The sequence below is a fragment of the Sciurus carolinensis genome, chromosome 3 (assembly GCF_902686445.1).
Source record: "Sciurus carolinensis chromosome 3, mSciCar1.2, whole genome shotgun sequence".
Classification (NCBI taxonomy): Eukaryota; Metazoa; Chordata; class Mammalia; order Rodentia; family Sciuridae; genus Sciurus; species Sciurus carolinensis.
The window spans coordinates 103,709,694-103,724,074 of record NC_062215.1 but is presented as its reverse complement, the minus strand read 5'-3'; the positions used below and the strand labels follow the sequence as shown (position 1 = coordinate 103,724,074).

At 37.6% G+C, this 14,381-nt stretch overlaps 1 protein-coding gene across 12 annotated transcripts in view; it reads right to left on the bottom strand.

Moving 5' to 3' along the window:
• Window positions 1-14,381, bottom strand: part of Fmnl2 (formin like 2) — a 293,575-nt gene that overhangs the window by 120,723 nt on the left and 158,471 nt on the right. For all 12 annotated transcript variants that reach the window (XM_047547433.1, XM_047547432.1, XM_047547435.1 and 9 more), the window contains exon 2: window positions 6,119-6,202. In XM_047547433.1, the coding sequence (XP_047403389.1) occupies window positions 6,119-6,202 (84 nt within the window). The remainder of the gene's footprint in view (window positions 1-6,118; window positions 6,203-14,381) is intronic.

The window sequence follows — 14,381 nt, the reverse complement described above, 5'->3', positions numbered from 1 at the left end:
CCATGTTTCAAAATTTTAAAAAAGGCAGGGCAGGGAGGGCGGGAACTGGGGATGTAGTTCAGTAGTACAGCATCCTGCATTCAATAACCAGTATCAAAGAAAAAATTTCTTTGGGATTCTATGTTAATTAAATCTGAGATAAAATTTATGGAATCTATACCCATCAGAATAAGTCATCTTAAAATTTCTCTTCAATATGAATATACTCAATATCGCTGAATTATATGTTAACCCAATCTTTAAAAGACAAAAATTCCTTTCTTGCTCCTGAAATCAGCAAAGAAATAGGACCATTTCGCCCAGCCTGTAGCCAAGTTTTTCAGCTGGCCAGGGATAGATGGAAAGAGAGCTCTCCTCTAAAAATAAGTAGACTCCTTGATACTACACAAGGTACCCTTTCTCTCTTTAAAGGACTTTGTAGAACCAAGCAAAGGAGTTTAGTTTCACTTAGCAGAAGCAAGCTATACCAACAGGTAGAGGAAGGCAAGAGGGATAAAGAAACAGCAAACCTCTACTTAGTCTCCCAGGCCACCTCCTAAACCTCTCCACTCTCTTCTGCCACCTGTGCCAATAAAGCTAGCTTGCTTCTCCACTGCCTCCTGAACATATACATAATTTAAGCATTATTTCTTTGGCTCAACATGCTTTCAATAAGCATTGTTTGAGGCACTAAGCAAGCTGCTGGAGGTACACAAACAAATGCCACACAACTCACACCCTAAAAGAACTAACTCTTGGGAGACGTGTGTTTTTAAAAATACTTTCAAAACAAAGTAACAAAATATGAAAAGGCTGGTATACCAAATTAAAGAATGAGTTGCAGATAACACAATTGCTTTTCCTGAGTTAAATCATGATAAATCTTTTTTTAATTTTTTGCTTTTTGTTCATTTGTATGTGGTATGTATTTTTTAATCTTTTTTAACATTTTTAAGTTTTTTATTTGTTGTACATGACAACTAATAGAATGTAGAATGCATTTATACATTTTGATAGATCATACATAGAGTATAATCTCTCATTTTTCTGATTATACATATTGTAGGATCACATGGGTCATGCAGTCATACATGTATATGAGGTAATAATGTCTGTTTCACTCTACTATCATTTCTTCTCCCATATCCCTTTCCCCTCCCTTCACTCTCCTCAACCTATGAGGAAGTAACTATTCTTCTCTATCCACCCCTGCCTCATTGAGAATTAGCTTCCACATATCAGAGAAATCATTTGGCCTTTGGTTTTTTGGGTTTGGCTTATTTCACTTAGCATGATATTCTCCAACTCCATCCATTTACTAGCAAATGCCATTAATTTCATTTTCCTTTAAAGTCCGTTAATATTCCACCGTGTGTGTGTGTGTGTGTGTGTGTGTGTGTGTGTGTCACATTTTCTTTATCCATTCATCGGTTGGAGGGCATGCAGGTTGATTCCACAGTTTAGCTATTGTTGAGCTGAGCTGCTATAAACATTGATGTGGCTGTGTCACTATAGTATGTTGATTTTAAGTCCTTTGGGTATAAACTGAGGAATGGGATAACTGGGTTCATTGGTGGTTCCATTTCAAGTTTTCTGAGGACTCTCCACAGTGCTTTCCATTCCAATTTGCATTCCCATCAGCAATGTATGAGTGTACCTTAGTAAATCCTTTTATTAAAGCATTTATTTTCACACCCCATATTTGCTTTCTTAGGAAAGCTGAGCAGATTCAGAGCAATGATTTGCACAAGAATGGCAGCATTGAGAAAATTTTAGTTATCAAAGAAATATAATCTTTGTTCAGCAGTAATATATGCTGACATATATCTTATATTTAGCTTGCTCAAAAAGATAACTTACAAAAGTTTACAACTTCATCCAAGATTTTTTTCAGTAAGAAATCAATGTGAAAGGGAAATCTGGGCAGAAAAAAAAAAAAAAATAGATGAAGCCATGAATGAGGTTGGTAAACAAACACATATCATTAAAATACTGTACAGTTGGTCAGGGTAGGCCACAAATTTGGCTCTAAGCATTCTAGGCAGCTAAGGGGGAAAAGAAGTATGACTAGTTGCATGATTCATAGTGTCTGTATGATAATTTTTCATGGAAATGACACCTCAAATAATTTCTCCATAGGTCCTCCAACAGTAGTATTCACATACTTCCTTTGGAAATAAGTTTCTTTAGTACTACCTCTCACTTTGTGCACCTAGCCTAAAGCATGCATACTATATGACAAATAAAATATCTGGATTATTTTCTTATAAAAATAAAATTATTATTTGTGCACAAAGCATCAGGGGCCAAGGGTGTCTCCTATGTTAGATGTCAATGACAACACCCACAGTCACTGTTGTAAAGCTTTACAATGAAGGCTTGCCCTGAAAATTTCTTAGACCAAAAATCTATAGGTAAGGCTTTTCTTGACAGTGTCATACAACATGCATTGACACCATAAAGTACATTTGAGTAACAATGGACGATAATTTCAATACAGTAAATGTTCCTGAATCTTCTGAGAACAAGATGAAAATTAAATAATGATCATAATATTTAATATAGGGGTTCTTCATCAGTAGCAGAAGCAGCTTCATAAATTTATGAAGTACCCACTATATGCCAAGTATTATTCCATTGCACTTTACATACCTCATCTCCAATCCTCTAAATAAATTAAGGGTATTGATATTAATTACATTTTATGGATGAAAGAAAAAGGTCATTTAAAAAAGAAAATGAAGATCATTAAGAAGCAAATACCTTTTTTTTTTTTTACTTTTACATGCTGCAATGAATTGTCAAATATACACAGAAGTTGAAAGTATACTATAATACACCCCACATCTCAAAAATCAAAATTTAACAATTACAGAGACTTTTCCAGATTTCCTTTACCTGTCCTTTTTTTTTCTCCTTTGAGAAAATATTTTTTAAAAATCCCTAGTCATATGATTTTATCTCTACATCAGTATGTCTTTTTTAAAAAATAAGGGCAGGTTCTTCAATAATCACAAAGCAAAAAATCAAACCCAACAAAATCAACCAATAACTTCTTGAAATCCTCTCAGTCATTAATCAAATTTTTGTAATTTTCCCATAAAGTCTTTTTATAATTAGTTTGTTCAAATTGGCATATCCAAAGAAACTACACAAACATTTCATAATTTCTCTTAAGTTCCTTTCCTGGTTTTTGATTCCTATCCCTGATCACAATAAAAGCAGATATCTTGATATTAATTGAGATGTAATTTAGATTCCCTAAATTCACTAAAGTATACAATTTTAGTATGTTCGCATAGCTAAGCAACTATCACCACTATGTACTTCCAGAATTTTTGTATCATGCAAATAGAAAACCCCACAACCATCAGCAATGGCTCCTCATTTCCCCTCCTAGTCCTCAGCACTAATCTACTTTCCATTTTTACAGATCTACTATTCTAGGCATTTCGTATAGATGGAATCATAACTGCAAATGTAATTTGGACGTCTATCAGTTAGCCACCATAGACAGATCAACGTTACATACCAAAGACATATATGACACGGTTTGTGTATAAAACAGATGACATAAATAGTAATAAAATCACCACACCATAGCTGCCTATGAAGAGTACATTATGAATGCTTTCAGCTCAAGGACTTTAGTCTTTTCCCTCACAAATGTCAGAAGACCAAAGATAGTCATGTGAGTGACACACCCACAGGTTACCCATGTGTGGGGGGAAAAAATGTTCAATTTTTTTGCTGGCCATAATTTTCACAATGACAAAGAGTTAACCAAAAATGATGGTTTAACATAGTGGTAATGTGGGCAGGTAGGCTCAGCAGCTGAGATACAACTCCCTGCTTTCTCTCCTTCTCACAAAAGCATGCCAGAATGCAAGACACAGAAGGGAAACTATTTTTTATTGATTCTTAGTATACCACTCACACACTGGCAGCTTATGAGGAGGGCAGAGAAGGTCTGGGTTGAGAGCACACACCCAAAATCTGCACATTCTCCAGATTCAGATGACCTGTACGCTTCATCACTTAACAATTACGTGACCTTTGGAGAATAATTTTATCTCCAAATCTCAGTTTTCCCCTATGCCAAATGGAGATACAAATAAGTATGACTGCTTTGAAGACTGAACACAAAGACCTTAAGATAACTTGCTTACTAAATGCTGGCTGCTGGCAGTAAATAATTATTATTCTTTAACTACTATTAACAAAGGATGCCTCAGAGCTGACAGTCATTCCAGTGTGGAACCTCTAACATGTGACAGGACTGCCAAAGAGGAACAGGTGAAGTGGAAAAGCTCTCTGTGTCCTGGCATGGTGACATTGAAGGGCAATAACAATGTGAACTTTGAGGATTTGAAAACCAGAAACTTAGATACCCAACTGCTCCTTCCTTAAGTCTCAAGAACCCCTAACCACCAGCATCAACCCTAGGAAGATAATTTTGGTCTGAGAGAAGACTGCAGTTGTTAGAAATCTTCCATCGTCAGCAGCCTTACCTTTCTGGCACACTTGGAATGAAAACTTAATAATGCAATAAAGCTAGAAAGGAGCAGGTGAATGCTACCGGTGTGAGGGAAGGAGAGAGAAGTCCAGGACTTTGCAGGGCTCACAGACGACCTCCCTGAAGCAGAGTACCTTTACCACTGTGGCGCACTTGAGACTTTTTCACACTTTACCCATACTTCCCTCATATGTGATCACATTTCTCTATATTAATGATCTTTACAATCTTTTTACCATTAAAAAAATCACTTTCCTTGCACTCAGGTTTAGATAACATTCGATAAATATTAAGTCTCAAAATGGAGCTAGGTTTCACAATTTGTTTCTTATGCATCACAGTCACAAAAGCAGCACGCTTTTTTCTCTTCCGCTACTATCTACTCTGGGTGCTCACACACGGCATGGAGAGAACAGGGTGATTTTATCACCATCTCTTTACTGGTTGGTTGTTTTGTTTTTAAGAACTAAGGTAAACCAAGTTCCCAGGAGAGCTTCAGAAGCTTTACATTAACTTTAGACCTCTACTTCTAGGGAACAAGGACCCTCTGCCTATGACAGACCGAAAATCCTTCTCCTCCCTTGCCACACTTTATCCCCACAGCAAGAGGCAAATCCCTGCTTTAGAAAATGATCTTGTTTTTAAAAACAAAACAGAAAGAAAAATTTAAGAGAAACTTCCAAGTCTTACCAATGAAGCTCTAAAAGGTATAAAATTTGGAGGGTAAAGTAAAAGACAAAGGAAGAATTTCACTTCCAATTTTATATCCCTCTTAAGAGTTTGAATTTGTTATAATGTGTTAATGATTAAACAAGAATACCTGGAGAATGGTTAAAATCTGAAATAGTGTTGTCAGTCTAAATAATGTTTCTTTATAAACAATTCACCTTTTTACATCCTTCAATTTACAGGAATATGAAGGCCAATTAACTTAGAGGGCCTACATAATTCAAGCAGCATAAACTGTTAGAGGAGGTAAACAGAGAAAGAGATCATCTGAATCTGGTTTGCCCACTTGACCAGGTTTCCCTAAAAATCAAACAGCAAAATATTTAAAAATAAATGAGAACTGGGCTCAGTGGCACATACCTGTAATCATAGTGACTCAGGAGGTTGATACAGGAGGACAGCAAGTTTGAGACTCAGTAAATTAGAGAGACCCTGCCTCAAAATGAATAATAAAGGATGGAGATGTAGTTCAGTGGTACAGTAATCCTGGGTTCAATTCCCAGTTCCAAAAACAAATAAATGATAGAGTTAAAATAATGAAAAAACAAGTCATTTTTAAGTTTCTCCTTTGGCAATAAGAAACAGAAAGGCAAGGAATCACAAAACAGAAAGCCATTTCCAGGTGTGGTGGCACATGCCTATAATCCCAGCAGCTCAGGAAACTGAGGCAGGAGGATGGCGAGTTCAAAGCCAGCCTCAGCAAAAGCAAGGCACTAAGCAGCTCAGTGAGACCCTATATCTAAATAAAATACAAAATAGGGCTGGGGATGTGGTTCAGTGGCTGAGTGCCACTGACTTCAATCCATGCATCTCCTGGGAAAAGTCCAGTGCATCCAGGGGAGAGCTGTGTCCATCCTGCTTCATTTGCTTGATAAAAGCATAACTGTTTCTTACCTGGTCACAAATCAGTTCCCATTTTTTCTCATTGTCATACTGACGCAGTAACCTGGCTTTGTCAGGAGGTAGGTTCATAGCATTCTGAAAAAAAAGGGGAAAGAGATCTGTCAATAAACAACAGGCACTTTTTTTTTTTTTTTTTTTTTTTTTTGGTGAGAGCGATGCGGTTAAGGTTGCAGTGGAGCCCTGTGCCGCCCCCTTCTGCTCCTGACTCAACCCCCTTCTCTCTAGCTGAGGAACAAGTTGGTCAGGAAGCCACACTGCAGCCATGGCATTTAAAGACACTGGAAAGATACCTGTGGAACCAGAGGTGGCGAATTCATCAAATTAGAATCACCCTCACCAGCCGCAGTGTGTGCTGCCTTGATCAGAGGCATAAAGGAGAAGAATCTCAAAGTGAAAGGACCTGTTTGCATATCTACTAAGACTTTGAGAATCACTACAAGAAAAACACCTCATGGTGAAGGTTCTTAGAACCTTCAAGACATGGGATCGTTTCCAGATGAGAATCCACAAGCGACTCATTGATTTGCACAGCCCTTCTGAGATTGTTAAACAGATTACTTCCATTAGTATTGAGCCAGGAGCGGAGGTCGAAGTCAACATTGCAGATGCATGCCTAAGTCAACTGTTTTAATAAACTATCAGTTGTTAAAAAAAATAAATAAGTAAGTAAAAAACAGGCAGGCAGAGTAAAGACTACAACTATGGCCCTTCTGTGACAGACTTTCATTCCCTAGTAGTATCTGATTCAACTAAAACACCCTGCAGAAGTCATTAAACATCAGACTGGTTTGATGGGAGGAGGGAAGCTCTGAACCCATTTCAACAATGGTAGTGTTTTGTTTCTTGTTTCTTCATTTCACAGCAGGCTCCCTTTGGACTCAACAAAAAGGTCAGGAGGAAAGGTTCAAAAGGTATCTTCTCAATTTCTTCTTAAAGTACATGGTCCCACCAGACACAGAAAGTTCCAAAAGAAAACTCAATGACCAGAACCACTGATAGCATCAACTTTTATTCACTTTGATGAACAAGGAGTGAAAAATGAATTTTTAAAAATGACAATGGGAGGGGCTGGGGTTGTAGCTTAGTGGCAGAGTGCTTGCCTAGCATGTGTGAGGTACTGGGTTTGATCCTCAGCACCACATGAAAAAATAAATAAAATAAAGAAAGACGCACTGTCCATCTACAACTGCAAAAAAAAAAAAAAAAGATGATGGCATTGTTTTCTGTCCTTCAGGACATGTTAGTATTAGCAACCTTAGTTCTCAGTTTAGCTATGTTGGTTTATAAAGTTGAGCTTTTGGGTAAGAAACTGAGCCTGAGGCCAGTGAGACGTCCACACATCGGCATCCATACAACCCCCCTGGTAACACATCTTTTGTAGTGCTGCTCATGCGTTTTCCCATACATTATGTGTTATGAGTCTATGTCCAAAATGACCAATCACATGCATTTTCAAGACACTTTAGCTTGAATCTGAGCTAAGAACTTGGACGACACAGCAAGGAAAGATGAGAGAGACCCCAGAAGGAATTCCAATGTGTTCCCTTGGCTGCCCCAAAGCTCCCAAACTCTAAACAACTGAGCTAAGTAGTTAATTAATGTATTGTATCTATTAATTGTCTGGTTCATGCTCTGGCACCAACACTTCAAACCATACGGATCGCTACAGTGCAGTTCCTTGTTTAGGTCAATATTTTAGTAGACAAAAGCAAAGGTCTTAAATTTTTAATACTCAACTCCCCAGCTCTCTCAAAGACCTGGCTTATAGTGAAACAACTCCCTTTAGCCTGGTTACTATGGCATGTCAAAGGGCAAAACAAATATTATAAAGGCAAGATTAGGTGAACTACTCTGACTTAATGGCAAATACAACTTGATGATTTTGACTGATTTAACTCAAGCAATTTCCCTTAAATTCAATCCAACATTCAGATTTTTAGGCCTTGAATCTATCTACACCTATTAATTTGAATTTAATCTGTCAGATTTTAAAACTAAAAGTCTGTCTTCAGAATATTTAATTTTTAAATTAACCCCAAAGCTAACAACATCATTTGAATAGCTTTGGACTCCAGAGTTTTCAATGGTACAGTTAAGCCTTCTTAAATGCAGAAATATTTAAATAGGAAAAATACTCCCTACAGTCTGTCTCCATGGACTATCTACTTAAACCAGAATGGAAAATACCCACTTACATTTATTAATTACAACAATTTAGCAATGTTAAAGAACAATCCCTGGGATAAGACAAAGGAGAATTCCATATATTTTTTGGGGGGTATGGGATATTATTTACTGTTAAATAAGCAGTCCACCTTAGCTTATTTTCATCCTAGAGATGGACTTTTTCTCCTTAAACTGGTTTTGACCCTCAGGTTAGTACCCGTGGGTATGATTATGAAGAAAATAGAAACCATAACATTACAAGATAAGTTAAATGAGTTTTCTTTTCCCTGAGTCCTTATTAATTTCTTGAGCTATGAAGGAAATAAGAATGCCTGAACTCCTACAAGATGACAAGCACTAGATTAGGCATTTTAAATATGTACCCTTGAGCTGGGGTTGTAGCTCAGTGGTAGAGCACTTGCCTAGCACGTGCAAGGCACTGGGTTAGATTCTCAGCACCACATATAAAAAGATGAATAAAATAAAGGTCTACCAACATCTAAAAATATAAATAAATAAATACCCTTGCTTAATATTATATTTAATAAGATGATGAGATCGATACACCTTTCTCCATTTAATATATGGGGAAACAGACCTGGGAGAACTTGATTAAGGTTGCATAGATCGGCAGTAGGAACCAACACTTAATCTGTTAGATTGCCAAGGACAAGCTGTAAAAGTACTATCAAGCCGTTTTCGTGGCAAAGCAAACTGGCAAATAACTAACAGTCTTCTACCAGGACCCTGTTGGACACTTGTGGAAGCAGTCAGCCAACTCTGCTACAGGAATTAGATGATCCTATAGTTACTGCAAAGAGAAAGGTAAGATGCTCCTACTAGACCAACTTTCATTTTGATTAAAGTCTTCTGTCCAACAACTGTTTATGAAGCACTGCTCGTGTACAAGCATTGCATGACGTGCTGGGTGGCACAGGGAGAAACAAGACGTGGTCTCCCATGGAGGCATGTGGTGGTGAAAAGATACACACAGGGCAGAGTTTTGAAATTCTGGCAAATCTTGAGAGACATTATTAGACAGTAGGTTTAGATTAGAGGGTTGGGAAAGAACACTCAGGAAAAAGTAACAATTAATACGAATCTTAATAAAGGAAGAGGAATCGGTCAGGTAAAGAGTGGACAGAAGCATGCTGGGCAGACAAAAAAATGGAGACCAAGTTCAGGAAAGAACTTGGTACCTTCCAAGAGCACAAAGAAAACCAGTTTGGCCAAAAAAGAAAGTAAAAGAGAAAGAATGAGGGAAAGATGAATACAAACATGTGAATCAAAGTCATATCGTGCCCGGACAAGCAGGTCAAGGTCAATAATTTTATCTGAAGTGCAATGGGAAGCCACTGAATGCTTCTAAATAGGGACATAACACAAGTACAGTGTTTTTACAAAGATCACGGAAGGTGCTTCAAAGAGCACTGATTAGAGGTAGCAAGAGTGGAAGCAAAGAGGCCATGAAGGGGCCAGATCAGGAGTTGAAGTGAATGCTGGTGGTTTGGATGAGGCTGGTGGCATGCTGAATGAAGAAAAGTGGATAGATGGGAGAAATATTACATGAAACTGACTGGTGAGACCTAAGGGTCGAAGAAATGTCAAGAATGAGTGCCTAGTAACATGTCCAGCTTGAGTTACTAGGTACACAGTAGTCCACTTTATCAAAGGGATACCCAAGAAAAGGCAGCATAAATCTTGAGAAGGTGGGGAAGAGTAAGATTTCCCAGTGGCCCTGTCTGGGTCTGTAATGATGGTAAGATGCTCAGGAGCACAGTCATGCAGGTAGGTAGATACATGATTGTGGGGGTCAGAAGAAAGGTCTGCATCTCTCTGAAGAAGAGCCTTAGGAAGCGTTTCTGAGCCTGCTGACTGGTTATTGCCAGGAAAAGTAGTTCAACATTAATACATCAGAACTCAAATTATACTTGGTAATCATTCACCAAACATCTAAAATAACTCCTTTCATGAGTCAATACTCTAAGCTGCTCATGTATATACTGTACAACTTATTAATTCTACAGAGACCAGGAGGAAGCAGTTCTCTTTAAAATCAGACACTCCACAGAGGCCTGTCTAAAGTTCAGGGATGTTGTGATTAGCTGGTCATAACTGCTCTGAAATTTCTTTAGAGTAAACTCATTCCTCTTGTGCTATTAAGGGCAGGACTCTGGAGTCCAAGCTAAATGTTTACGCAGGTAATGCACAAGAGTCCAAGTTATTTTCTGAGAAAAATAATGGCTTTGTCTCCAAATCCCTTTGCTCCCTGTATAAAAATGTTCTACTCTTCTATTTAGCTGAAAATGTAAATCAATTTCCAAGTTTTCCTAACACAGTGACAACTCTACTTCACCCGAACTTAGTGATATCTGTGAGACACGGCTCTTTCTTCTTTTGATCTATTCACCCATCTAACATTAACTGGACTTTGGCCATGTGTCAGACATCTGCACTCTGGGCATATTAAAGAATTTAATCATAACACCAGTCCTGCTAAAGTCCCACTGAAGATATGTGATATTTGAGTTGAAAAGGTTAGTGGATGCTAATTATCTAGATTGTACAAGTTCCTAGCTACAATAAATTAGATGATCTCAGAGTTCTATAAGGAATACCCCTTTCCTTTCACTCACAACCTATCAAACTTCGAGAATCAGCTCAAATATATCATCTGCAAGAAGACACCACTGTTTTGCTGGGCTCCAACAACACTGCATCCATGTCTATTACAGCACCTCCTATATTATACCCTAATAATTTGGTTACTTACCTAAATTCCCCACTGAACTAAAGACTTGAAAGACAATTTTTTGAGTTAATTTCCAATGACCAGCACAATATAGCAAAGAGAACACATTAAGCAGGTTGTTGAACAAATGAAAAGCAAAGTAATGCAGCCATACTCCCCAGGCTAAAAATACCTTTGCTGACTTAGATTTATGTTTTAGCTATTAACAAGGTCTATATATGAAAAAGCATTTCTGATTCTTGTAAAACATCAATGATGATGTCTATTGCTTATTAACTTCTGAACAAGAATTCTTAGAGAAAAATTATTCAATTTTAGTGATATCTTCCTGAAAAGGAAGACAAATTTTAGGTATTCCTCTGCCACATAACATAAACCATAGACTCTGAACTTTGTTTTGTTGTCATAAAGTCAGACTGATAGCAACTATAATAATTAATCTGCACCAAGCAGCAGTTACCTTGATGGCCTATATTCTGATTTTATCCTTAACTGTACTACTTTACATTACATCAGTGTGTTTTCTGCCTTAGAACCTTTTGAAGATAGAAGGTATAACTACTAAATAAAAATGGAATATCCTAATTTATGAGTACTTCATGAAGAAATTAATTATGGATAAAAAGTTTATGATAGTCTATTCATCTGAAGTTACACTTACAATAAATTATCACATACAACACAGCAGAATGAAGGTGCCCAATTCATTCAAAACCAAATAAATCCATTTGCTAAGCAGAGGGGATTTCTGATATTGACTTGTCCTCGGTTTGTGTTAATAATGCAAACCTGTAAAACCTTCTTTTATCCTCAAGGCTCATACTGAGAAACTCCTAGTAGGTAAGTAGGCTTACAGCAGTGAAAGTCAATAGTATCAAACACACCTTATGTAATATACCTTTCTCCTTGTGATCTCACAATTTAAACTCGTAACTATTAAGTCACATGATTTTATAACAGGAACTTTTCTATTATATAACCATCTAACTAGAACAAAGGAGATGGACTTTGCAAGTACTGTTGCTTACAGATGCAGGGTAAAGTGTGTCACAATAGAAATGGCTTAGACAATCTCCTAGAGCCTTACATAATGACACAAAAGTCCTCCAGGAACTCTAAAAAGAGTCATAACCTCATTTAAAAATTTTTAATTGTAGGAGAAAACATACAAACTTACCCTTTTAACCATTTTTAAGTTTTTGCTGTACAACGAGTCTCTAGAACTTTGTCATCTTGCAGAACTGAACATCTTCTACCCAGTATACAACTCCTCATATCCCCTCCTTAGGAACATTACCTTCTGCTACAAACAGTAAGGAGATGTGATGAGCTGCACACTAACGGTTTGGCAGCAGAGTAAGACTGGAGATGAGAAGACAGTATGTGGCAAGACTTTACCAGGTGGGCTCTGAAACTGAGCTCACTAGATTCCAATCCCTACTCTACCACTTACTACTGGTGATGATGAAGCACACGATTTAAAGCAAAAAGCCAATTAAATTAACAAATAACCCAGAGTCAAAAAGCTTCGATATGTAATACAAATCTGAAGGTCAGAGAATCAGGTCCAAATCAAAGATAAGATTCAAAAGCAGTAAGACATACTATTTAAAGATGGTCTGAGAGATCTCAGGCACTTAGGCTCTTTGCAAGCATTATCTAATTTAACTTGCCATATAATCCTGACAAGTAGGTATTATCACCTCCATTTAACAGAAAAGGAAAGTGAAGGTCAGGAAGGTTAAGTAACTCTTCTATGCATGAGATAGGTGGCAAGCAAGGTCTCAAAAGAGAGGTCTGATCACCCTCTTCCCATGGCACAAAAGCTGTAGCACTTCTAAAATATGACTTGCATGAATTAAGCAATCTGACAATTAAATCTGAATAACCAGAGACAGAGCAATTAGCATGTAAAGGTGAAAGTGTATGGTATTACTTAGGCTATCGATATTCTCAGATAAGTACTGACATTTTAATAGAAATATCTAAGAACTTAAAAAAAGTAAATTACAATAACAAAAAAGTGGCCAGGCTAAAAGTAGACAGCAAGATGTGGCAGCAAGTCAGAAAACACTTAATAAGTCCTGACAACAATCAAATCAAGGTGGAAAAACAAATGCAAGTTAAACTCAGGCTTTGATGAAGACTCAATGAAGCAGGAGAGAAGATAAATAACACCAATCCAAAACAGAGCACTTAAGATGACAGAGCTTTGGAGGAAGGCAGTTACTTTTTGTTACAAAAAGCAGGGCGTGGTTTGCACTCAGCTGGGTATGTGGGGAGCAGAGCAAAGACTGGCACTGAAGAGCACAAGGCGGTTTTTCATGTGTGAGATGCAATTATAAATCTACCATTCATTAACAGCATGATCTTGGGTCAATTATTTCAACTAAATCTGCTTCTCATCTGGTGGAACGAAGGTGTTTGTGGTGGTGGTGATGGAGACAATAATGATGGCACTACCTGCCTCATGGGGTTTGAGAAAAAGTCAACAGGACAATGCACGTAAAAGCACATAAGCAAGCCCATGGACATCACTCAGTGCGGTAGAGATCATTCATACTATTTTCATTATTGCAGGTAAAGGTGTGAACAAAGGCATGAACCCAGGAGAAAGAGAGGGCTGTGAGCCCACATAATACAAGACCAAGTGAGGTGACGGCAGATCAGAACTTCAGTTACTCTAGAGGCAGTGAGGAGTCACCTGCTGAGGAAATAGCTAAGAAAAATAAGCCTTTATAGGGATCCTTAAAGCATCCAGGTGACACAGAAGGGGAGAAAATCTTTACCACCTGACAGGGGATTGATATCCAGAGCACACAGAGAACTCAAAAACCTTAACACCAAAAAAGCAAATAACACAATCAATCAACAAATGGGCAAAACAACCAAACAGACATTTCCCAAAATAAGAAATGCAAATGGCCAACAAATATATGAAAAAATGTTAAACACCTCTAGCAGTGAGGGAAATGCAAATAAAAACTACAATGAGATTTCAAGTCACTCCAGTCAATGGCAATTATCAAAAACACAAATAATAAACACTGGCGAGGATGTAGAGAAAAAAGTACACCCTTGCATTGTTGAGACTGCAAATGAGTACAAACACTCTGGAAAGCAGTACAGAGATTCCTTAAAAACCTAGAAATGCGGGGTTGGGGATATAGCTCAGTTGGTAGAGTGCTTGCCTTGCAAGCACAAGGCCCTGAGTTCAATCCCCAGCACCAAAAAAAAAAAAAAAAAAAAAAAAAAAAAAAAAAAAAACCTAGAAATGGAACCACCACATGACCAGGTATCCCACACCTTGGTATATTTCCAAAAGTCTAGAATCAA